Genomic DNA, 26,037 nt, shown 5'->3' with positions numbered 1-26,037 from the left:
TTTCCCTTCTGGCTGTAGTTGGCAAAGAAGCTGATGAATATGGTCCTTCAGACTCCTTCCATTTTGTGAGGAGCCAGAAGATACAGCTATATTTAGCATGTTACTAAGGCCAGCAGCAGAGTCTGTTGCTGGGTGGTGATTCCCTGGCTACAGGCTCACGTGCCACCCGGGGCAGGGTGGGAACGCGCCTTCCCTGGAGTCAATACTCGTGCTAAATTAACAGCAGTTACAACAGGATGGCTGCGCTGGTCCCAGCAGGCTCAGCATGCTGCTTGCTGACACAGGTCAGTCTGAGCTCCATGCCCCTTCCCAACACATGCAGCGACCCACTGCAGGTGCTAGGATGGTGCTTTTTGGTGCAACGCTCAGCTTGGAGAGTGTCTCAGCTGGTCTCTGTCAAGGGCACTGGCACTGTCCTGTGCTCTGTGCTGAGCTACAGCTAGTCACTACAACAAAACTGCACCTTTTAGTATAAAGATGCTCATCCGAAACTTAGAGGCCTGACATCTGTTGTCTTCTCTCACATTATATTCCTAGGCCACCCAGGTATAAAATGGAGTTGTCCTTATTTGTCCCCAGCCCAGTATCCACACAGCAGATTTGCTACCAGTTCCCTGTTGTTTTCCCTGCTGTGTTGCAGCTGGTACTGAGAAGTGAGTAATGGCAGTTCCTTTGTCCTTCTGGCAGCTTTCGTAGAGCTGAAATTAGTCTTGAAGAGTGTATGTGTTGCTGAGAAGTACTGAGAACTGTGGGCGTTGTGATAGAAGTGTAGAAGAAGGGATCATCCCTACCAGTGTGGAGTTCGGAGGATGCTACAGGTGCCCATCACTTTAGAGCAAGACATCTTGAAAGTTGTTTCATAGCTGGATGTCTAAACTGGGAACATTTTATGTCACAGTCACATCATCAGTTCCTAAAATTCATTGTCTGAGAGATGGAGAACCTACTGTGATGTTGGAGAGGGCAACCCGACTCAGCTGTGGCATCTAACCTGTCCTGGTGAAACGCAGTTGTTGGTGATGCTGAGGATCAAAATGATGGTGAGGAGGAGCTAGACTGAAGGTGTGGTTTTGAATCTGAGTGCAGTGGTAATTAATTTAGTATTCCTAGAGCTCTAGAAGGCCTGACAGCTGTGCCGCACTTCACAGCCTTCACTCTGCAGCAGCATCAGCACAGCTCTCAGTTCCTTGCAAATACGCATCCTCGTTGAAACCAGTAGCACTCTGTGTGGGCACTGGTTTCTGCTCACAGCTCTGTCTGCAGGATCAAGGCTTTGTGCTGTATGGTGGGGTTTTTTTGTTGGCAATAAAAACTTTTTGTTTGTAGAACCCCCTGTTGGAATTAAACAAACTCTGTTTTGATAAAAAAGTAGAACAAAGCTTCACACCAAGCTGGGGTGACTGGTATCAATGATATGCAAAATTTCAGTTGGAATAGCAAAGTCCTTTTCAAGTTGAAGAAGGCCCTGTAAGTATTGTTTACAAAAAATAGTAGCTTTTTCATCTTCTCCATTCCTGCAGTGTAGAAACATCTACACAGATTTATTCCAAATTTGGTAGAAATTAGTGTTTTCCCAGCCCAAAGTGCTTGTGCCAAGTTTCAACCAGGAGGAATTTCTAAGGCAGATGTGTAAGCTCTTGGAGGCTGGAGCTTAGAATAGAGCAGCTGCCTGGCCATCAACAACCTACTGCTCTGCGGGGTCTGCTCCTGGTCTGCAGCAACCTGAGTAGCCCTGCAGAAGCTGTGGAGGTGGGACATTGCAGATACACTCTGAGCCTGAATGCTGGGCTCTTGTTTGGTCCTAAGTGATGGAAAGGGGTGTGGAGGGACCTGGTTCCATGCAGCTGGAAAGATGCCATGAGAAGGATGACCCAAACCTACCTAGTGCTGATGAGTGTCCTCCTTCCAGATTAATGCAGGTATTTACCTTGTAGTAGTGCTGGGTTGTCTGAGCACTAGCCAGCTGCGTGGTGCCATTTTACCCGCACTTTACACAGATATAAGAAAGCGGTGATGAAGATTCATGTCCTTGGAGCCCTTGAGCAATTAACTTGCTGCTGGGGATCTGGAATCATTGGGTTGCTGAGAAGCCAAATCAATAGCATAAAAAAGCCGCTTTCTTTTTGAGTTGGGTTGTTGGGAGCCACGGGGTTCTTCTAGGAGCAGGGCAGAGAGTTTCAGTGCGCAAAAGCAGGCTGCTGAAGTTTGGGAGTGCTTTTTCCTGTCCCATCAGGTTTAGCCCATCACTTCTTGCATTGAATTATTTGTCTCTAAATAACAACAGGAGGCCAGGAGTTTCATTTAACACTCTGATCTCCTTGGAGGAGATAAGAGGGAAGTCTTTCTCATGTCGCTCCATCATACAGCCCCTTTCACGCTGCAAACGGGCTCTGCAGCCCTTTCCCCAGTGAAGCCATTATCCCCACCAAGAAAGGGGGCAGAGGAGAGCGCACACAAAGCTTGCAGATCTTTGTCTGCTCTCCAGTGTCCTGCCCCTCTCTCGGCCTGCCAAGGATCCTGGCTGGGGGTTCAAAAGGAGACCCTGCAGTGGGTCACTGTGTTGACTTTGTGCAGTGGTACCCAGACTGTCTAGCAGTTCCACCCATACATTTGTGCAGGCAGAGACAGGTCTTAAAAATCCCTAGGGAAGCATCCTGGATGCAGGTAGGGGCCCATCCCAGGGGGTTTCCACCAGTCCGTGCGCTGGGTGCACTGGTGTGTAATGTGTGTACCCGTGTGGACCTGGTTATGCGGTTACGGCTCTGCTGCGTGTGATCCTGCTGACAGGAGCAGGTATGTGGAGTCACCCAATGCGCCCCTTTTTTGGAAGCAAAATTAATTATATTGAGACTGAGAACTCAGTGTCCAGCCCTTGACGAGAGTGCCAGGGACAGGCTGGGTAATGGATGGTCCCTCTTCTTTGCTGTCTGCAAGAACAATTACTAGTTATGTCATGCAACAACTCTGTGGTCCCCAGGCCTGGCCTTGTTTTATTAGGCTCTGAATAGCTACAGAAGAATTACTTCCTCGAAAAAACTCACCATGAGTTATTTCTAAAATTTATGCATAAAGTTGCATAAAATGTTTCTTGTGTTCTGTATGCCTCTGTTTCTTGGTGAGGGAATACACAGAGAAAGGGGGGGAAAAAACCCCTATTTTTCAATAATTATCTTCATGACAAAATTTGATACTAGTTTTCTGTGTTCAGTTGACTATTGGTATTTATCTTCCTATGTCTACTTGCAAACACTACTCAAGCAAGGCACAATTTAGAGATGTTTTTTAAAAATTATGATCTTGGTTGATTTCAGGTGATCTGTAACATTAGTGATCCTTTGCTTTTTAGGAGCCACTGGCTTCCCTCGTGCTTATGTTTAATTGGGGGGGGGGGGGGGGGGGAGTAGTGATGCAACATACTGTGGATTTTAACCAAGGAAAGCACGAAGGGGAGATTGTTTCAATTCTTCTTCCTGTGACTACCAGTTCTCAGCATCTCAGTACATGCATGTTGAAGATCAGAGGTGTTGCTTTACAGAGCTGTGACCTTAATGTTTTACCCAGCACAGTTGGGGAAGTGGTGGAGACGATTTTGTTTCTCACTGTCTGATTGTCAGGACCAGTTAAGTGGTCTGGTGTTGGGAGGGAGGGGAAAAAACCCACACAAGTGGGGAATTTTCGTTGTTGTTTCTGGAGCTGTTGCCACTAACTTCTGAAAATACTTTGTGTTAGATTTTTTTTTTTTACAGCAATCATTTTAACATCAGGAAGCCTAACTTTTGGGTTTAACTCGATAGTATTCAGTTAGGGTTTACAGTAGGAGAAGTCATGTTGCTCTTCTCTTCACCTCACTATTGCACTTCTATAGAAAAATCACAAAAGAGGCACAGCAGCTACCAAACTGCCTCCGCCTAGGTGATTGTGGTGTTACAGTAACCCAAACAATCCTTAATTAAATTTTTCTGACTGCCCTGAGTGTTACATTCACTGAAATGCTGTTTCATTGTGTTTTTTAGGGCCGGTGTACCCGAGAGAACTGCAAATATCTCCACCCTCCCCCGCACTTAAAAACACAACTTGAAATAAATGGACGCAACAACCTGATCCAGCAGAAGACAGCCGCAGCCATGTTTGCTCAGCAAATGCAGTTCATGCTACCAGGCGCGCAGCTACAGCCAATTGTAAGTTACAGCAGTGAACCGCGTTCACTCTGCTCCATGTTTCCTTCCTGTTTGCTCACGGAGGCCCCAGCCCTGTGCTTTTGCTCAGGTGGTTGTTCGTGCTGCACGGAGTTGGGCAGCATCTTCCAGAGGGATGTCTGATGTTACCTCTGCATCCTCTTGCAACCTGTGGCTCCCCTTTCCTCTGATCATTAAGGAGCTGTGAGATTCAGGGCATCAAGTAGAAGGGTCTTACCGCCAGGTGGATATTTGACCAGTTAATTCATGTACATCCCAAAAGTCCTCACTGGGGTGAGGATGCTGGAGTTCTTCCATGTTGTGGCAAGAGGCTAATTGACTCCCTTGGACTCGATGCGTTTTACTGGTGGGCTAAAATTGGGGAAGATGAATCCTACCCAGACTTTAATACATTTTTGTCTTCTCTGGGAGTGTGACCCATTTCATTGCAGTTGTCCCAGCAGAGAGTTGTGCTAATGTCACAGTCCTGTCACTTGTTTTTCACAGTAATGCTGTTTTGTACTAACAGCAGGAAAGATTTGCTTCTCTTCAGGTAGGGAGGGAAGCCTCTGGGAGATGGGTGTTTGCAGAGCATGTAGTTCAGAGAAGCCTTCACTGCCTGTCCCTGCTGTAGCCTATCAGTTAAAACAGGTTTTCAGGCTGGAGAACCCTGTTATGCCAGGAAGAGGATGGCTTTTGTCTGCTGGCTGGTGTATCTGGGATGGGGTGATATTTGTCAGCTGAGTTTGAGTCTGCTGCTATGTATATTTTAAGAAACGTCAGGGTCTCAAAGCAACTCTTTGGTGCTGACATAAATAAGCTGCACATTTTTAACTGAGCGCCTAATTAAGAATTCTCCATTTAAAGTCGGGGTTGAATGTCTTTCCTGGGGTGATGTGCACTTGATGTGCAGTTGTTGGGCGATGTTCCCTGTGTTGTGCCACACAGAAGGTCTGGCTGGATCCCTAGAACAGACTCTTCCAGCCTGAAGATGTGCAAGTCTGTGAAAAAACCTGGACTTGGCCTCTTGCTGTCCCACCTACAGTGCCTGGCTTCTCTGCCCAAATGAGGCTTCAGACTCAGCAGCTGTCACCCCAGCTTTGACAAGCTGGAGTGTCTCTGGTTTATCCTCACAAGAGACTGGTGGAGGTTTCTTCCTTGCTGGATGCTGCTGTGCTGTTCGGTGTAAGAGCTTGCAATGATTCTGTGTTTCAGGAGGGAAAGCTGGCCAGTGTCCCTCCATGATGGTGCTCTGCCACCCTGCTGAGACATTTCCTCAGTCTGGTGTGTTCCTCCTGTCTTGTGAAGGCTCTTCCATGTGCACCCTCACTCTGGTCATCCTGCGTGTGTGTTAGCAGCTTTATCTTCACCCTGCCGTGTAAGCTAGGGAAGTGCTGTTTATTCTTCCCGTCTCGAAGATGGAAAAGTGAGGCAGAAGAGAAAATGGGCCACAGGATTCTTTAGCTGCTCTGTACCTTAAACTCTAATCTGCTGTGATCTTTGCACCTCTTTTTGTGGAGTTCACTTTTCACGAAAGTACATGAGCATGAGAAGGAAATCCTGAATTCCCACAAAATGGTAGCACTGATTTCCTAGCCCTGTACCAAAGCATACTTTTCCTGTTTGGGGTTTTCCTCTGTGGGGAATTCACAGTGGACGCTTTGGCTGGCTATTCAAAACATCTTTGGGATTTCCTCTTTGGAAAGTTCCCATCTTCCCATTTTGCAGTCTTGCAGGTCCAGATCACTCCTCCTGCAATTCCAGTCCTTCCTTTTAAATTGCCTCTGAGACTAAATCTGATGGTTTGTCTTATTAGTGCTCTCATTTCAGGGGTAACCTTATCTGATGAGAAAGGTCCCTGGTTTCTAAATTGTGCCATGAGAGAGACATGGGCGAAGAAGAAAAATAAAAAACTGTTCTGCAATGACTGCTCCCTTCCTGCTTTCCCACACTTTGCTCAGAGTAGACGAGCTCTTGGTCTAATTCCTGCTGCCCGACTTGCTCCACACCAATTTCAGGACAAACAAGAGATTGCTTTTTCACCTGCCTTTGATTTCCTGAAGATGCTGCCAGTGGAAGTAGGCTTTGAGAATTTTTTTTTCTCTCTAAATGAGAAGGGTGGGGCCGCCTCCTGGCTACACATGAAATTCTTCAAAGCAGAAAGTATTATATCAGATGCAGCAGCAGAACAAATCCCATGTGATCAGAAAGCTGATCAACGGGATGCCTGCTTAATTGGGATGCTTGCCAGAGACGAGATTTGGAACAGCGTGCTTAATAGCTCCAAACAATAGCTGAATGCTTAGACATTTTAAAGTGCATTTTCACCAGAAAAGCTACCATATAAAAAAAAAGAAAAAGAGAAAACCAAAACCACCCCACAAAACTAAAAAAAAAAAGCCCAGCACTTGACACAGCAGCTTTTCACCATGCTTCCTGAAATGGCATTGAATATGTCTGTCCATGAGCTTCCATCTAAACATTCACTGCCAGATCTTCTTGCACCACCGCTGACATCCAAGCAAGAGCTAATCTTCTCGTTGAACCGAGAGACCGGACCCTGATGATGGCTGTTTAATGAAGGTGCTGCTTGGAGAAGAACCATGTCCCAGGTGGGCTGCCTGCTGCACGCTGCTCACGGAAGGCTTACTAGGTGTGAATTAATGGTTGCTAGTGTGAGCTTATTTCTCTGATGTCTCTGGTTGCTCTCTGATGTTGCTGCTAACCGTTTGTGCAAAGCTGAGAATCACGTGAACGTTTGGTGCCTGTGATGCAGTTTTAAACAGACTGCTTCGTACAGCACTTTCAAACAAGTCAGGCAAGGACATGGAGCAGTCTATTTGTTCAGCATGGTGTATTTGTCTGGGAGAGACCTTGGAGAGACCATGTAGGTGCCAAGTAGGAAGACTTTAGTAAAGTTTTGACTTTAAAGTCCAGATTCACCTTGACTGCTGGCTTTGGTTGAGCTGTGCTGGAAGCTCTCTGGGCTGGTTTTGTGCCTCTCTGTTGGATGGTGTAAAAGTCAGGTTGAAGGTGGATAGAGCTGGGCTCTGGCATCAATACGGAAAGCCATTTTGGTCAAAGCTGTGTCTGGTTTCTCAGATACGGTCTCTTTGAGCCATGTGTGTGCCAAAGAAAGACCACCCAAAAAGTGCTGCACCCTGGGCCTGATGCCCACCCTGTCCATTCTGCTTTGTCCCTTTGCAGCAGTGCGAAACAGGCTTTTGGAGCTGGCCATGGGGGTGCTTCAGCACCAGCTCCGAATTGACCTGGTGGAGTAGGGCAGTGGCTTGCATGGCGCTGCCCTGTTAGCTGCATCTGAGCAGGCAGTTGGATAGAGCATGGTAGTGTTGACACACCTGCCTACACTCCTGCCCTGCTGCTGCCTCTGCTGCTGCCTTGGGAAGTTGTTTCCCCTCTCTGAGCTCTCTTTGTTTTCACAGGCTCTTCATCTTTTCTTCCTGTCAAGGTCTTTGTAGCCAGGACTATCTTGACAGCTCTGAGTCACCCATGACCCTGAAGACAACCCAAAGTTTAACCCAGCCCTGTGTCCCCTCCTGGGGCAGCGGGACCCTGCTGCCACCCCTTGGTGCTGATGGAGAAGTTAAAAGCACAGGGTGAGCAACTTGCTTGGCCAGTGATGCTTGGAACAAGTGCTGGAGCAGATTTCAACAGGTGTCTTGGGCATGCATTTGTGCCATGCAGGAAAAAACTGATCTTTATCTCAGCCTCTAGTCAAAGGCACCCTAGGAATGAATAAACAACATACCCTGGCCCACCCGGGAGCTGGTGTCTGCCAAGAGGCAGTGCTGTGGGGTGTTAACACCTGACTTTTACACTACAGCAGCCCACAAATGAGAGATCCTTTGAGCTGGGAGTGTGCCTTTGTGGTCTGATTGGGGAAACAAGCATCTGTGGTGGTAGGTAGCTGGATGCTTTGGCCAGTTGGATTCACTCCAGCATGCTCAGCCATCACGTTAGAGGGGTGATTTTACAGCTAGCCCCGTGCAGTTGCGTTGGAGGGGAACACAGGTTTTTGCTTTTTCTGAACAGCATCAATTATGTTTTCAGTATCAGGGTCTTCAGCCTTGTCAGTACAAGATCTTTATCTTCTATGTTTCTATCACCATACTAATAAATGCTGCCACTGTTTTTTGTGTGCTTTCCATGTGTAGCTGCTTAGCAGTGACCTGTCTCCCCTCCTTCATCCCATCAACACCTCTGTATTTATACTGGGTCTCTCATTTTCAGGCTTTCCCTTTTTAGGGTCTGAGGTAACTCAGAATCAACACTTCCCAGCTGAGACAGCGCTTGTGTTCGACAAAACACCAGCCGCTCCTCTGCCTTCCTCTTCACACCCACTCTGTGTTTCTTCTCTAGCTTTAGCACAATTTCTGCTAGGCAAATTGAATGCAACTTCTAGTTTGTTAACAAAATCAGCTGTTCCAGGTTCTGTCACCACTGGTGGTGACAAATGCCCCTCCCTGGGATGGTCCCTTCTCTCTGCTCACACCTTCAACCCAACAGTTCCCATGCTCGGGGTCTGTGAGAAGCTCAGAGCTGTTGAAGTCCTTGGCAGCCTTCCCCCTGAGATGTGTTCTCACAACAGCCATTTCAGCTGCCTTTTTTTTTTTTTTTTTTTTCTTATAAGCATTTTAATACTCAGTAAACCAGTCTTGTGAGCTGCTACCAGTCTGAACCCCTTTGCTGCTGCACTGTAGCCTGTTTCCCTCTGCTCAGGAGTTACTTAGTAGTGTCTGCATATGCTATGGTTAATAAAAGTTACTTTGCAAGGAAACCTGCCCCTGTATTTCCTGAATTTGCAAGAGCTCTAAGGGGAACAGCAGGGGTAAGTGGGGTAAGTGGTGATACTTTCAATCCTTTTGTTTTGCCCTGGAACACACCAGAAGCTAAATTGAGACTTTTTTTTTTTTAGTGTACAGTCATAATATTGATCTGTTGGATCTCCTGGCTGGGTGCAATCACAAGAGGTGGATGGGAGGCATGTTGGGGAGAGCAGTGCTGTTTGGAGTAAAAATTACAGTTGGGTTCTGGCTGCAAGGAAGAAACTCACTTGAATTCCCTCAGGACAGGCCTGGCACGGGGGACCTGCACAGACGTAAAGGGAGGAGTGATTTGGCTGGCAGCATCTTTATTACTGGTGCTGATGCATGAGCCAGACTGGATTTCCCAATCCAAGACAGGCAGTCAGGGCTGGCAATGAGCACAGCCCATCTTTTCCCCTCATCAGCCACAATAAATACAGAGCTCCCTGATGCCAGCTTACAAAGGAGCAGTTTTCAGTGCGCTTAGCGCACTTCAGACTTAAAACCCCAGCTCTTCTAGATTTAATGTGTTGAGTGAGGTCTGCTCATTCTCTGGCTGTGCATCCGCTGAAAATGCCTGCACGGCTGCTGAGTGTCAGTCCCCTGCCCGTGGGCAGGGTGTGGAGTAGAGCTGTCGCTTTCCATCAGCGGCACCAAGCGCACGGTTCAGGCGGGCAGAAGAAGCGGTTGTGAAACCTTGGGAACACAGCAGCAGATGTCAGGGCATAGAAGTGGGTGAACAACCAGCGACAGTGATAAAAACCCGTCCTGCTCCTTCATGTACCCCTCTGCTGGTCTCCAGGATCATGAGTAGATTGTACTCATCAATTGTTCCTCATGGACCTCTTTCCTCCACTTGCTTCAGATTGAGTTTGGATCCATTAGCCCTTGCCAGGTGCTCCCAGTGAGGAGAGGGGCTGCTTTTGAGGAATGGCCTTGGAGGTAGGGACTGTGTTTCAGGGACCAGGACCTGCCTCCCAGTTCATAGTGGTTTTGGTGGAGAGGCTGGTATATCATCTCTTCGTGAACGTTTCACATCCATTCCCACTGGTTTCTGGTGAATTCACTCAGTGTGAGGCATTGCAAGCCCCCAGCCTTCCTCCCTGTCTGCACAAATGCCATGACATCCTCTGCTTGAGCATTGGGAGGAACATTTCCCCTCCATCTCAGAAACCAGCTAGGTCCTTGGGCTGGCTCCTTGTTGTGTTTGAGGTCAGGCAGGGGAAGCCTGCTTCAAAGGATTTTCTGAAATTTTGGAGCAATGTCTTTGCCACACCTGCTCTGTCAGGATACCCAGGACTCTTGCTGTATTAGGTGCTGGAAAAACATGGGGTAGATTTGTGCAAGCCAGGTGTGCTGCAAGGTTTGGGCTACTGTGGGTACATAAAACAAGTGCTGACAACATGTCAGGCCCCAGCATAATGCTGTGCAGACTGGCCAGGCTGGAGGAGTTCCTTAAAATAGCATTTACAGTGCGAATGGTGACAGAAGTTCAGCAGATGCCACTGTAATTACTGGTGCTGGCACAAAAGAAAACAGTCTAATGGATGCTGCCTTCTTACTAAAGTGTTCAGGGAGTCACAGCATTTGAAGATCCTTAAAGAGCTTTTCTAGCAGCAAAAGGTGTAAAATGTCTGGGAGCCACAGAGAACTGAATGAGAGAAGAAAATGATTTAATAAAGGGCTGTGGACTGGAGAATCTCTGGGTTTAATGATTAAGGTTTCCCATCAGCTGAAGCGGGGCTTGACTCAGCCTCAAACGAAGGAAAATTGGAAATCCTTCCCAGAGAGAAGGTTATTTGGTTCTGCTACACTTAAAGCACCCAGCGCTGCTGATTCAGAAAGCTGTGCCTCCTCACTGAGGAGGAGAAAGCAGGACGTATGCTGGCTGTGACCTCCCTTTCCTGTCAGTTCAGGAGCTGCTTGCTGTCACTCTGACCTTAGGAAGGAGGCATCATTAAGCTAAAGATAGGTTAGGACATCTTGGCTGGTGTTACTCTGGGCTAGCTTCTTCCAGATTGCAACAAGCAAAGTGTTTCTGAGTGTATGAAAGTACTGGGATGAAGATGCTGTTGAGAAATACTGTCCACATGTGGTTTCTTTTAGAAGCCCACAGGACTAGAAGTACCAAAATAAAAGCAAGGAGGGAATGATGTGTGTGGCCAGAAAAATGCCCCAGGCCATTTGGTAAGCACACTTGCGTTTATTGCCAAGTAGAGGTTTTAGCTACTGAGGACGGCATCACGTATACCTGTGAGTTCACAGTGGAGAGGTGACAGAAGGGAAAATAAAGAAGGTTGCAAGTCCTGCACTGCTTCCCATGGGGGCTGCGCAAGCCCCTGCTGCAGGAGCAGGAGTGCTGCCTTACAGGCTCTGGTCTTTGGGGTGGGCAGGGGGGATTTTTCATCAGGTGGAATTGGTTGCATTCCCAAATACACCTTGGATCTGGTGCTTTAAAAATCTCACAAACTCCCTGGCTACAGGGGCTATTCACAGACTTTAAACTGAGCACCTGCTTAGGAGCTTTGTGTGATCTCATCTGCCTGGCAGAACAGCAGCTCCTTTCCCAGGCCATTGCTGCTGGAGCAGTTCAGGCTGGGGAAGTGGCCCTGGCCACCAGCACTGAAGCTCTGCTGCGCTTGGAGGGCCTGCCTAACACAATTTAGGGATCTGAAGCAGTCAAGATCTTTATGGCCCGTTGTTCTGTCTCCTCATGGGACCATTGCTCCTTGCAGCCCAGGTGGGGTCCTGGACCTTGTACTGGCCCACCTGCTCATCTGGTGCATTCTGTCCATGGCTCTTCCAAGCCCGTGACCCACCTGCTCTTGCCAAAGCCATGAGGTCTGGCATGTTGTGACACAAGTGAGTTTGGTGTCCTCTTGCTGCCATTCACATGGAGCATAGGCTTGGGATACTCCTGCAAAATTGCTTTTGCTCAGAGGCTATTGACAGTCTGAAACAAACCCCAGATATGCAGAATGCTAGACTTACAAGCATACTGTAGCAGAGATGCCTCACTCGACTCTTAAATGATCCCTTTTGTCTACCTGAGCCACACTAGCCATGATAACATGGAGCTCAGTGCAGGCTGATAGTGAATTCAACCATGTGGCTAATGGGGTTACCTGCTTCTGGGTCCTGAAGCTGCAGTTTACTTTGGGGTCTCTGTACAGCATTGCAGTGTAGACATTTAGAAACGGAGACATTTATTTGGGAATGAGAAGTCTGTTTAATTTGGGCCTGCCCTAATTGCTGGCATGAAATCCTTAATTGTGTCATTAAACTATAAAGATCATCAATATGCTTTGATCTGACAAATAAAGATGCCTTGTGTTCAGGATGAGTCACAAATCTGTGAGTCAGGAGAAGTGAATAGATCACAAGTAAATGACGATAAATGAATAGATTGGAGAGCACAGCATTTTGATGTTGCTAATCAAATGGTCTAAAAGGATTGAAGTGATGCAAGGCTTTGATGGGTAATCCAAGACAGAGCTTTTTAACTAATATTTTGGTTTTCCTTTTTCTATACACAGACAACGTTTCCTGTGACTCCATCACTTGCAACAAGCCCCACGATGGCTTTTAGTCCCTACCTGAGTCATGTTTCTCCTGGGATGGGATTGGTTCCCGCAGAGCTTTTACCAAATACTCCTGTCCTGGTTTCCGGAAATCCTACTGTTACAGTACCAGGAGGCTCTGCTGGGCAGAAACTGATGCGTACGGATAAACTGGAGGTATTTGGACGTCTGATATGATACTGCTGATGGGAATGAACAGAATGAACAGCTGTTGCTCTCTGCTAGAATGACCTGGTGCAACACAGTGCAGATTTTAACTTGCAGCTTACCTATCACAGGGCTGCTGCTCTCTGCTTGAGCAGACTCTCATGTGGGGCCTGATCCCAAATTCTTGGAAGTCACTGGAAATTTGGGAGCACTCACTCTTCTGATTTCAGTGGGTGTTAGAGCAGGGCTGGGGTTGTTGTTTTCTGTGTGTGATCTGCCACACTTAAAAAAATGCAAGCAGATGGTCTGCCCTTTCACTAGTTGAGTAGGAGATGTTCTGGAAGTAACAGACACTTTCCTTGTCTAGGGATGGGCTTATTCAGCTTTTACAGAAAGCTTTAAGCATTACACTGTTGGGAGTGGTGAGTATGGGGCATTGGAAAGACATCTCCTCCCCCCCAGTTGGCTGGGCATGCTGGGACTTAGTATTGGAGGAGTTGTAAATGTCTTTCAAACCCTAAGCAGAGGCTCTGCAGGAGATAAGGGCCGAGGACCTGAATTCAGAGGCTCCTGCAGGTGTAAATTATAACACAGGAAGGTGGTGGAGAAGGGTGTAATTTCAAAACACATTGTTTCGTGTTATGTACTTTATATTGCCTTACTGACGTCTCACCTTTCCCCACACTCAGTCTGATAGTGCACTGGTTCGTGATCTACGCCACCAGCTATAGTCCTCAACAATCTCTCTCAGTTTCTCAGACAAGGAAACCTTGCAGATCCATTTTGTGAAACCTTTTTCTCTGCCTTTGATGCTTCAGTGGTCATAACTTATGAGGATCTGCAAGATCTTCGTAAAGCTAGCAATTTCGGCAACGCCTTACAAACACGTTGCAGTGTAATCAAATGCACTGTTGTGTAACACCAGGGTGAGACTATTTATGTGAAAGCAGCTCTTCATATTTAAGAAAAGGTACTTAATGCAAATAACAGCAGCATGCAACATTTAGAATTAAATGTCCTACCCAAGAGTGTGCTCTGTAACAAATATATAATCCAGGTGAGACACAAATGGCAGGAGTTACTAACATTTAAGCGTTAGAGGCAGGGGAGGAATCCTGAGCTCCAAAGTTTTGGCAAAATGACATTGACTTCCTGCGGTCACTTTCCATTCTGAACAAATTCTGTACTTCACTTGCATTTGGTAATTGGCCTTGTTAACGTTGTGGTTTTTTTCATACACTGAACCAGTTTCCAGTAGCACCAGTTGCCCCTGTGACTGCTGGTATATGTGATACCCAAGATGAGCATGGATTTAGAATACACATATGGTTTAATGTGGCCAACTGAACTGATACTCTGTGTTGAAAATACTGAGTAACTTGATGTTCTGCTCAACAATGTGACTTTCTTTTAAGGTTTGTCGAGAGTTTCAGCGTGGAAATTGCACACGTGGTGAGAATGATTGCCGCTATGCTCACCCTATAGATATTGCAATGATAGACACAAATGAAAATACTGTTACAGTTTGCATGGATTACATCAAAGGTCGATGCTCTAGGGAGAAATGCAAGTACTTTCATCCCCCTGCACACCTGCAAGCCAAAATCAAGGCAGCTCAACACCAGGTGAACCAGACAGCTGCAGCTGCAATGGTAAGTAGAGCTCTTCTCAAACTGTATTTCCATTGCTAAGAGATTTCATTTGTGTCATATGTGTCGTTTGTGGAAAAGTAGAGTGCTTTGTAAATGGCTGACTAGAGAGCTGAGAGCATGTGCGATAAGAATCCCATCTCTTCATCCCTTCTGTGTGCTCACCATAGCATGAAGCCCTGAGTGGCACAATGCATCTCACCAGTTAGGGACGTGGTGACAAACCCCATGATTTTCTGACGTGACATCGTGATGTGATATGAACAAGTGACATGAGCAAGTACAGCAGCACTTGGAACCAACACTTTCCATGGCTATGTCATAGGTGTCAGTTTAGCTTCCTCAGTACACAATGAAAGCAAAGACTGCCCATCCCATAATACATCCTTTGTAGGGAGATCCTAGCCTGTTGAAGTCAGTAGCAAAATTTCCACTGACTTAAAAGCAGACAAGGTAGCAGTTGTTTGAGCTTAGCAAACTTGTGCCTGATACCTTTGCCAAGGCTTAGTGAAATGACAAGACTCAAACCAAGGGTAACTTCCAGACCTCTGATACTTTGGACTTGGTAGAGATGGTTCCCACCTGCATTTTAATTTGAATTGTGACTTCTAATACCTACAGTTCTAACAACAAGTCAAGGAGGCTTTCCACATAAAATTCTAGCTGGAGTAAATGTTTGCCATTCTGTTGAATTCCCTTTAATGGCACCTATTTATTCCAGGGATGAGAGATCTGGGATGTTCATCTGGGGAGGGCAGAAGAGGCCCAGAGGGATCTTACCTATATGTATAATGTGTAAAGAAGGTGGAGGCAGACTCTTTTCTGGGGTGCCCAGTGAAAGGACAAGAGGCAATGGGCACAAATTGAAATTCAGGAAATTTCATTTAAACGTAAAAAGAAACATCTTTACAGTGAAGGTGATCAAGGACTGCAACAGGTTGCTCCATCCTTGGAGATACTCAGAACCTGCCTGGACACAGTCCTGACCAAGCTGCTTTAGTTGACACCGCTTTGAGCAGGGTGTTGGTCTAGATGATCTCCAGAGGTCCCTTCCAACCTCATCTCTTCTGTGATTTTATTTTTTTAAAAAATAATATTAAAAAGGTTCTTCCCTCCTTCTTTATTTAGAAGTAAGACTACTAACATTTTTCTAAATATCTTTTTTTTAAAGACAGAAGAAGAGGTTGCTTTTTATTCATTGTGAAACATAATGCAAAACCAGGACAATTCTAGAAATTAAACAACTGCCCTCCTTGTAGCATCAGTATTACCTGGAATGTAATTTGAAGAACAAATATATACTGCAGTATTTATTTGTCCTGCAGAATTGACTACATTTCTTACTATTTTTATTATTGTTGAAACAACAGCACAGGTCTGTTGAAAAAGAATCTTCTGAAATGAAACTCGTGTTTTTTACAATTGGATTTTACTTTTTCACTAATTATCTAGGACACTGCTACTTAACCAAAGCCAATGCATGTTTTATTCATGCTGCTAGCTTCTCTTAAAAATGTAATTAACCTTATTTGTATGCTGTTAACTAGAACCTTTAAAATATTTATTGATTGCTTGTTGCATCACCCCAGCTACCAAAACAGCTTATATTATTCATTGACTTTTCAAGGTTTGATGCATTTACTGTACCTATTGAAGAGTAAGACTTTAATAAAGGGAAGAATGCTGCCCAGTTTTCTTGGATCAAAAAACATATGCCAGACAAATGGGTGTACCTTCCAGAATAGATTTGGAATGACTGCAAAACTAAATTCAGAAGTTATTTCTGAGGGACCCAATCCTGCAGTTACTTGACATGCACAAGTAGTAGCTTTACTCGCTCCTGCTTGGCTGAAGTCAGTGCAGCACAGTCAGATGAACTGGGTCAGGCTCAGTCCCCAGTTCAGGATGGCACTTGAGCATGCGCTTGAACCTCCCTTCTTTGCCAGTGGTCCTTCCCTTGCCACAAGCGCTCCTGCTGACCCTGCATGGCCTGTAGCTGCAGAATTAGGGCTGAAGCCCAGTGCAAGTCCACTTGCAGGTGCTAATCCCTGAGCGCTCCTGACCTGCTGTGCCGCCCACAGTGAAGATGCTCTAAAGCACATGTTCCCGTCTTGACATTTCTTTACTTTTAAAACTTACCGAGGCAAAATAGCTGACTAGCCGCTAGGCCAGGTAATTACTCAGCCACCCCACATTGTGCATGCCTCGTCTCTTTAATATATTGTATAATGCATTCACTTTTTTATTTTTATTTTTTCTCTTCGCCTCTCCAAAATGTTGCTCTCTCTTGACACACCTCTGCTTGCTGTTTTTGTTACTGTGCTTGACCCCCCCTCCCTGGCCCATTGCCATCATGTGCTCGCTGCCTGCTAATTAAGACTCAGCCAGCTGTCAGATCACTGAAGCGACCGCTCGAGGCAACCTTTGACCTGGTACTTGGACCTTTCACCTTCTCGCTTTGCACGTAACCATCTTAGTCTGCATGAAAGCCTTCTGCACTTGGTCTGTTGTGTTAGTTTAGTGCCTGGGGAGACTGCCCATCCCGGCCAGAAATGTTCCAGTGTGCGTTCAGACATGCCAATCCTGCGCCCCACACACCATTCATTAACCATCTGAGCTTTGCCTCCGGAAGCCTGGATGTGTTTTGGAGGCAGTGAATAATCTTGGAGGGAGTCAGCTCTGGGTTTTGAAGTGTTTTTCCAAACAGCAGCAGCTTTGGATTCACGAGACGCAATGTTTCAGTGAGAATTTAATTCATTAAGTCTGCAGTGTGCTGAGTATGCTGGAGGACTGGGTGGTGCAGGACAGATCCAGCAACTTTTCATGGTACGCCCAACAGCGCAGCCTTGCCTGGCAGTGTTATGCTGGTACTGCCCTGCAGAAGGGTGTTCTGTGCAGTAGGCACAACTCGAATTTAGGAGGGCAAGAGCTAAGCAGCACCTTCAGAGATTTGTGCTGGGAACTGAAGCAGGTGCAGTGCAGGACTTCGGTCGTGTGTTCAGTAAGCTGGGGAGGTGGCTGCTGCTACAGCTGGCTCTGCCTCTGATTCCTCCCCCCATACGCCAGTGGGACAGTGTCAGCAAAGGGGCCTCGCTCTGGGTGTGTTTTCCTTCAGTCTCAGGCACAGGATCTTCTCACCAGGCTTCTGTCTTCAAGCTGTCTTCATATAAGCTACCTTCGATTAATATTCTGAGTCTCAAATATGTTTTACCTGTTTTCATGATACTCATAGTGAGCCAAAAGCCATTCTCCCAGTCTGCTGTCAGTCCTGGCTCCACAGAAGACAACTCCTTCCCATTCACCCCAAATAACGAGGGATACAATACGTGCTAAAAAAACCAACTCCTGTCACCTAGCTATAGGGGGGAAAGGGAAGAAGGGACTCAGAGGAGCCCTGAAACCTTCAAGCTGGTGGTGTTCCTCATTCCCAGGGCTAAGAAGCAGAGTCTGATCCAATCCTCTTCCCCTCTGGAGACTTGTTTTGGGCTTTTTTTAAGTAGTCAAGAGGCTTGTTTTAAGCAGCAGCAGTAGGAAGGCTTGCTAGGGACTAACTTCCACCAGCGGTCGTGGAATTACGCTCTAAATGGCGTAACAGCCTCTCACTCCCCACTGCTCACGGCTGGCACAGGTGCAGCCCCAAAGCCAGCGCAGGCAGTGATCTGCATGGCGCCTTGCTGCCCTCTTCAAGAGCCACCTCTCCAAGGAGATGCTGTCTGGCAGAGAATGGGAAAGCCCTTTAACTCCCCTACCCTCCTGACCTCCTCCACTGAACAAAACCCCATCAGATAAGTTACTTTTAATAGCCTTCCTGATCTGAAACATCTGAAGGTTTGCAACTGTGTTGTTGGAATATGTCACCTCCTGTGAACCCTTCAGGAAGGCTGCACCAGAGAAGGATTCACAGTGGTGATAAGAGCATGTATAATCTTCAGAGGAAACTACTCAGATTGCTCTGCTGCCTGCCAGGGAATGGGCGCTGCCTCTGCCCTCTCTCAGATCATTTTGTATTTGTCATGCCTTGGACTGAAGCACCAAGCCAGATGCAGACCCAGCCCCTCTTTGCTAAGTGCAAAGGGGTGAAAGTGTGATCTGCTCCCAGGAGATAGCGATCTGACGGGAACTTTGAGTTGCAATTAAATTGTTTGTTGCAAAGATTTAATCCAGTTCTTGTCTTGCAAAAAATAACAAGAGAGGGTTGTTAACCAGCACGTGGGAAATTTTGACTTTGGCACACAGTGCGTCTTTATCTGTCAGTCATGCTGAAAGATTGCTCTCCACGCCATGCAGAGAAGTGGCACAAACCTCTTTGTTCAGATGCTTATGTTCCAGCAGGAATGTGGCTTTCCTAGCCCAAAAATGGGAGGCTGCCTGGCATTTTTATAGTGGGAATTGTTCATTGGGATCAGTGTGAGCTATCACATGGATACTGACCTGAATTAACCCTTTCACCTGTGCAGATGGTCTGATCATGTTGCGTAGGTTGCATACCCATGTGTGCACACAAACACACAGACAAAAAAAAAAAGTTGGAAAAAGTTACTGTTAAAGGCTACTGCTACATCTGTGATGGTCAGAGCTTGTCCAGAGGGAATCACAAGCAGCAGGATGAGGAAAACTTGCCAAGTAAATTCTTTGCTACAAGGGTTTAGTCTAGCTCCTGTCCTGCAGTGGGGAGGCACTTGCTACAGAATTCGGTAAGGTCAAAACGTGGTGAGGAGTCTCCTGTTGCCTTTTGTAGGAACACCTGGGGGATTCCTTCAGAACCAAGACATGGTGCAAGACAGAAATGTTGTATCCCTGTGAGTTATTGTAATTCCTGCAGGTCCCGAGACAAAATTCTGGCCCGTTTCAAATGAGACACAGTTGTTTGCTCATGTGTCCCTGCCAGATCCCTGTGCAGGAGCTGTATTGGACCAACTTCATTACGTGCAGTTTTAGACACCTCTCCCAGGTATTTGTAGATAGACTTTTCAGTGAGTGTAGTCCTGGCTTGGAGCTCTTACCTCAAGACAAGGACTGAAGAAGTGGTGAAGCCAGATTCTTCTGTTCCCCTGGGCCCTCCTGCACCTTAATATCTAAAATAAGATTGGTTGGCAACAGGAGGAGCACATCTTCAGGGCATGCTCCTGTACAAATGCTCCCCCAGCTGCTGGGATGGGAGAGGTGACTCAGAAGGCTGTGTCAAACCAGAAGCAGACCAAGAAGGGCTCCTGGCTCCTGTGCCCACACAGCCCACATGGCAGAGCTAGCCTTCAGGCTGCACAGCAGATGCTGCAGTGTGCTTGTTTCTTTAGAAGACTGTGGAAATGTTGCATTTATTTGGGCTTCTCCACTCACCTGCTGTTCAGGCATTTCCCAGAGGTGCTGTTCAAGGAGCAGTAGTGGGACTGCCGTAGCTCCTTTCTCTTCTTTGCTCCCAAGGGGCTGTAACAGGTAGGAGGAATGGATGTTAGAGAGACAGTGGGGTAGTCCATTGTGCATTGACATCCCTGTGGCCTGTTGGTGTTTGTATGCTCCCTGTGACTGCAATGCTGGGCTCAGGAATTGTCCTGTAAAGAGCCAGAACATCACGGCGAGGTCTCAAAGCCTTCAGCTGTTCTGCTTTTGGCACTGCCATTATGGGATAATGGGGTTTTTGGGGTCGTGGCAGTCTTTGGCCAAGAAGCAAGGAGTCAAAAGTCCATTATGTGCCTGGCACAGTTGCTTTACTATAATTAGTAATTTTTTTTGAGGCAGATTTTGGAAGCGTCTGAAAAAGAATGTTTAGCAATCAGGCACAGTAAAGAGCATGAATTTAAGCAGCAGTTCTTCAGTCACTGTAGATCTGTAAAACACCTCTGATGTATGTGGAGCTACTTCAGTTTCTGCAAGCTGCAGATCTGTCCTGTGCCTGGAGGAACATTCATGTAGCCATCATAAAATAGACGAGCTGTAGATACAGTCAGATTTAACATAGATAGCAATGAGGGCTTACCTAGATATGGAAACTCTTAGATCTTTATGTAAAAGACCTCATCCTGAAATATAGACCTTAAGCAAAAGATTTTGGTGTCTGTGTCTGAGAATGTTGTCCTGTGTTTGACTGCTCTTCTGGTACTAGCCAGAAGAAATCTGGAAAGTTTAAGTCCTAATGCTGGCACTGGATGCCTGCTAGCATTAGCAGAGGATGTGTGCATGTCTGAGGGCAGTTTTGCAAATGCAATTTCTTCTTCTAATTTTTTTTAATATTAAAACCAGCCAAAAGCCACCATGTGAATAGAGATAGGATGGAGTAATGTTTTGCCTGGAAGTATCTTGCTTAACATTTCTCAGATGAGCAGTCTCCTATAGCAAATTAAATTTAAAGTGAAACCTGTTTCTAGATGGTGACAAACTGTTGCAAGCTTTCACTTATGTTCTGTTGTGTGTTGATCTTCTTAATGCTTTAAAATCTCTTTACTTGTGTCCTTTCTTCCAAGTACTTCCAAGTACTGTGTGTTTGTAGCCTTAACCCTTCATTAGCTAAACCTCCTCCATTACCTACCCTTCACTGTTACCTATTAGAAAAAAAATAATGGAGTGATAACCCTGTTTTTCAGCCATTGCTTTGATACATGATATAGATTAACAACTAGGCAGAAATGACCTGATTCTGCATGACTTCCACGTGCGTAAATCTCATTGACGTCAATGGGAGCGTTACGTGCAAAAGGACTGCAGGGCATAATTAAAAGGACCCTTTTCTATCACAATGTGGAGAAAAAAATGTGGTTTCTACTTGGGTACAATGAAAAGCTGTAAATCATTAGAAACATTCCTGTCTCCTAAGAACCTGACATGCTACTTTGCTGTTGAGACATGCTTGGGTGAATGATGAGTAACTCACTGAGAAAAGTTCCTGAGTTGGGTTAATGCTTTTTACCAAGTCTGATCATGAAACGGGTTTGACAGGCTGGAAGAAGCTTGGTGGTGTGATAGAACAAAAAGAGGGGATTTGCCTGATAGCAAGGCCCACCCAAATCTTGTTCGAACACCACCTTTGTCAATGGCTTTTTCCACTGTTAATAGCAAGCAAGCCGTACTTAACTGTTGGAGGCCGCCTTCTGGAAATTGGGAGCAAGTCCAAATATGCTGGTGGTGAGCTGTGCCGCTGGTGCGAGTGGTGGAGAATCAGCCCTGGTTTTCACCATGTTGCTCAGCCTCTCTACTAACAAGTGGAAACGCATTTTACTATGAACGTAACATTGTGCGTGTAATTGGCAACAGCTACCGCTTTACCACCTGGACACATGGGTTGGCTGCATGCAAGTGTGCACGCTTCCACACATGTGCACATACATGTAGGCAGGTGTTGGAACAGAGGCAAGCATCCCTTTTTTTCCATGGCATTTGTCGCTTACGCTAATCTTCTTGTTTTTAAATAGTCATCTACTATATTTCTCTTACCTGTTTTTTTTTTAAATGCTTGTTGCCTGCAACTGCTCTTTGTAGTATCCTGTCCAGGTGATCACCTCTCCCCTTCCTTCTCCTTATGCTTTTTTTTCCTGTGTGCCCAAGTCAGTCCTGCTGAAAGGCTCCCTTAGCATCCCTCCTCCTTCTGGACTCTGCCCCTTCTCCTGGTGCATTTACTAACTGCTTACCTAGTGAAGTTGTGGTTTCACCTACTACTTCTACTGTGATTTAGCTGCTCTTCTCTTTCCTGTCTCACTAAGTTGATACAGTTGCAGGTGATTTGCAGCCAAGACCCCCTATTATAACTCATTGCATGCTTGATCTACATCTGGGCCCCTTTTTTTACTCCACTTGTCTTTAATGACTCCCTTATCCACAGGCCCTGCCGCCTGGTGCACTTCAACCTTTACCAAAGAGGCCAGCACTTGAAAAAAACAATGGTGCCACCACAGTCTTTAACCCAAGCGTTTTCCACTACCAACAGGCTCTAGCCAACATGCAGTTGCAACAGCCTGCATTCATCCCTACAGGTAAGTGTCTCCTTGCTTTCCCCATCATCGTAGTTGTCTTTTTTATGACCTAGGTGTTGAGCTAATGAGCAGATTTGTAAGAGTCTTTAGCAAAAGAGTATCAGTATGTAGTTTCATGTTAAAAATGGATGAAAAGTTAACGTTTGTTATTTGACTTTTTTTTCCTTCACCTACTACAATTCAGAGCTTTTCACTTGTAAAGATCCCTTCTTAGCCTTTTTTGTTTGGTTTTGGGTTTTTTTAAGTGGTCGAACTAAGAAAAATGTCTGCATGTTTCTTGAATTCATACTTTCTGTTTCTCCTCCTTATGGTTCAACTGGTTAATCCCAAATTAATTCTTTGACTCTTGTGTACCACTCTCGTGGACTCATGTTAAAATGTCTTGTGGACCTCTATGCCTGCTCACTTGAAGCTGCAGGTGACTTTCTGGTCTTCTATCTCAGTGACCTACATACTCCAGCAGCCATGATGTTTATAGAGGGAACAGTTTGTCTTTAGTAAATACGAATTATGTAATCTTCTTAAAAGGCATATATTTTCCTCTTACTTGTCTTTTGACCAGTATGATAGCCTAAGCTTTTTAAAAGCAATTTAACTCCTAGCTTTTATTGTACCTTTAAGGTCTCAGAGTAAAATTGAAAGATGCAGTTCGTATAGGACTGGAAATATTGACGTGGCAGAAGTGACTGCTGACTAGCCAATTAACCTCTATTCACTGCAGCCAAATGAAAAACAAAACCTGCTTAGAGTAGTAAGTATTATAAGTGGCTGAATTAGGAATATTCCAGAGTTGACAGCTTGTTTTTTAGTATCATTATTATCCCTGCAGAGCATAATAAGAAAATGAATGCCCAGTGTTTTTAATGTTTAATGCTGTATTCACTTGCCAGATATTTACAAAAATATACAAAGTGTTTCTCTGGGCTGGCCCCTTAAGGTGAACACACAGTGGACCTGGACCTTGGCCTTGCTGTTCCTTGGGGTCAGGGGAAAAGCTTTAGAGACAGACCTGTACTGAGACCAAACTGTCTCAGGTGTGAGCATGGATCTAGAGAGCTGGGACCTAAACCCTGTGCTCGGGTGGCCTTAATGAGAGCACTTGGAGACACTCAGAACTCAGCAGCTGCCAAGATGTTCTTACAGGGAAGTGGAGTCTTGTATGGAGAGATGGAGGGAGGGACTTGAGCAAGAGCCTCCCACCTTGTGCTCTGCAAAGTGCTTTGGAGGGGATGGGCTGAGCTGACCTTACCACAACTCTGTTAGGTGCCAAGCGAAATACTTCTTCAGGAAACGCTGACACCTTTGAGAATGCCAAGTCCCCCAGCTGGCTACACTCTCCTCTTCCTTGAGGTCACAGTTGCCAAAGTTGACATGAGGACATGCATTTCTGATGTGAGCACTGTAATTTAGCTTTTACTCAGCACTCTCACTGTGCTGTTGTGCCCTGTCTCATGGCGATGCAATTACGTGCAGGCCTGATGCATAACAGGTCTATTTGCTGGCACCTGCTCTCATCTGAGGACATTAATGCTGGGCAGAGCCGCAAATTTCCAGTCAGAGGACGGATCTCTGATGAATTTACATTACGCATCCCCATTTTCCCTTATGCATCAGACTGCAGATCTGGTCTCAGCCTTTGCAGCGCTCTGGAAAGCAAAGCAGAGAAGTGGAAAGTAGCAGCTGACACTATGAGGAGGGGGAGCAAGATGTTACTTTTCTTAGTTTCTCCTGTTCAGTTATTGAGAGATCAGCATCATAGGTTGCTATGGGGGGGAAAGTCAGGGTGTCTATCAAAATGACGTCATCACTACAATTGTTTCAAGTCCAGAAGAAACCTGCCTCTTTCAGCTTAAACTAGAGACTTTGACTCCTGGTCCCTGCTTGCAGGAGTAAATTGCTTTTGGAAAGTCAGTTTTAACATGAGTGTGACATTCCTCTAATGGCAATTTGTTTTCTGCTGACATGATCAGAAAGAAATCAACATACCCGCTACAAAAAAACCCTCAACCCTAATTTCCAGGATAGATCATATAATTTAATACAGGGTGGGAGAAGAAATATATTCTCTACTACCCAAGAATTCAAGAATTAATTTGGTTTGCTATGATCTCTTAAAACTGAGTTTAAACTAGTTACGTACCAATATGCAGAATCTGTTTGCATGTGCTTAAATACTGAATGCTGCAAAGAGAATACCTGCTTTTTAGTTAAAGTGATTTCTAACACTGAAGCTTCACTAATGAAATATCCCTTTTGTTCATCTTTCCACGCTTCAATGCATGGTGTGCAGGGTCAGTTCTGTGCATGACACCCACTGCAAGCGTTGGTAGGTTTTTCTACACAAACTTCTCAACTTTTCCTAATCTGAAAGAGACAGCAAGTTAGTATGCATCAGTGAGAACCTGGGTGGCTGAGTGGTGTGACTGTCTATCCGCTGTCTTCTTTGAGGCTTAAATGGTTGTATCCCTTTTAATTTCTGTGCAGTGCAGTGTTTCGTGTGACTAATAAGAGAATCCAAGGTGATGTGTTCCCACCCTTATTTAGTTCCGCTGCAGAGACAAAAATTTGTCACTTAAATGTCTTTACAACCCATTTAAGTAATGCAACAAAAGGAAATAGCAATGGGAGGATCCTGTTGGTTTATTTTTTTGTATCGGGCATCAGGTGGATTAGAGTTTGGATTTTTGGTTGTCCTTCTGAGGACATTTTAGGAGACTGGTTTAATAAAGACGCTAAGGAGGAACACATCTGGGGTCAGCCCCTCTGTTAGAGCAGGGCACTGCTTGTACAGTGAGAGAAGCAGGGCTTAGACCATGGACTGGCTGAAGACTCATTCTCTTTAGTGAAGTGTCAGCTATGCAGGTACAAGGGACCGTAAGGCAGGTACCGCTGCTGGTGCACATGGGATGCAGTGAGGTGGCAGGGCTGAGTACATGCTCGTTGCTGCTGCAAGGATCCAGTATGTTCAGGCTCAGTATCTGGGTCTTACTGGGAACTTGTGCAGGTCTTTGAGGGACCTTCCCCTGTGTCTACAGTTGCTGGGCACAGCAGTGTGGGTGAAAGCTGAGCTTTCATCCTCCAACCAAGGTTATACAAGACTACCAGCATCTAGGTGTGTGCCTGCTTCAGCCAGAGGAGAGAGGCGGGAGCAGGAGCCGGGGAGAGGGTGCAAGGCTTTCGGGGAGCAGGTCTGAAAGCTTTGGCAGGAATGGCTAAGCACTCTGCTCTCGAACCTCCCCATCCCTGTAGCATAGGGAGGACACACCGCTTGCATGATGGGGAGCTGAGCCCTTCAAACACACCTCTGCCTGTAGGAAACTCCGACTCACATGCTCCAACGTCCCATGGCTGGGGCGTGCCCAGCCCGCAGGCACGCGTGCTCCCCGCCACAGCCGGCCGTGTCTGCTGGGGTGGAGGGGAAGGCAAGTCTGCTTCCCTGCGCATGTTTGTGGGGATGGCCAGGCCTTCCAGCAGGGTCCCCAGCCCCGCAACCGCCCACCCCCCCACCCCACCCCCCCCCCAGGTTTGGGCGATGCCCATGTGTGCCCTGGAGCATCCCTTCCAGCACCGTGCTCTGCGGGATGCACAGCTTCAGGAGGCTGCTGAGCTCCCTGCTGCCGTGTTGTCCTTTCGGATGCTCTTTTTGCAAATTGTAGCTGTTCAGATGCATTCGTGTATTTTTCCCTCTCAGCCCTCTC

At 46.2% G+C, this 26,037-nt stretch overlaps 1 protein-coding gene across 18 annotated transcripts in view; it reads left to right on the top strand.

Annotated features, from left to right (window-relative positions):
• The window catches only part of MBNL3 (muscleblind like splicing regulator 3), a 96,861-nt gene that overhangs the window by 58,170 nt on the left and 12,654 nt on the right, over positions 1–26,037 (top strand). For 14 of the 18 annotated variants that reach the window (XR_012624525.1, XR_012624526.1, XR_012624524.1 and 11 more), the window contains 5 exons: positions 4,014–4,178; positions 12,538–12,738; positions 14,145–14,381; positions 22,189–22,339; positions 24,630–24,665. Coding sequence is in view for 14 of the 18 variants with exons in the window: in XM_074834683.1 (XP_074690784.1) it covers positions 4,014–4,178; positions 12,538–12,738; positions 14,145–14,381; positions 22,189–22,339; positions 24,630–24,665 (790 nt within the window). In the remaining 4 variants the exon portion in view is untranslated. Of the gene's footprint in view, positions 1–4,013; positions 4,179–6,029; positions 6,788–12,537; positions 12,739–14,144; positions 14,383–16,730; positions 16,811–22,188; positions 22,340–24,629; positions 24,666–26,037 lie in introns of those variants that run through there. The other 4 variants (XR_012624527.1, XM_074834686.1, XM_074834696.1 and 1 more) reach the window with 3 other exon arrangements.

Source organism: Strix aluco, chromosome 10, assembly GCF_031877795.1.
Source record: "Strix aluco isolate bStrAlu1 chromosome 10, bStrAlu1.hap1, whole genome shotgun sequence".
In the NCBI taxonomy this organism is placed as follows: domain Eukaryota; kingdom Metazoa; phylum Chordata; class Aves; order Strigiformes; family Strigidae; genus Strix; species Strix aluco.
This window is presented reverse-complemented; position numbering and strand designations above follow the sequence as displayed.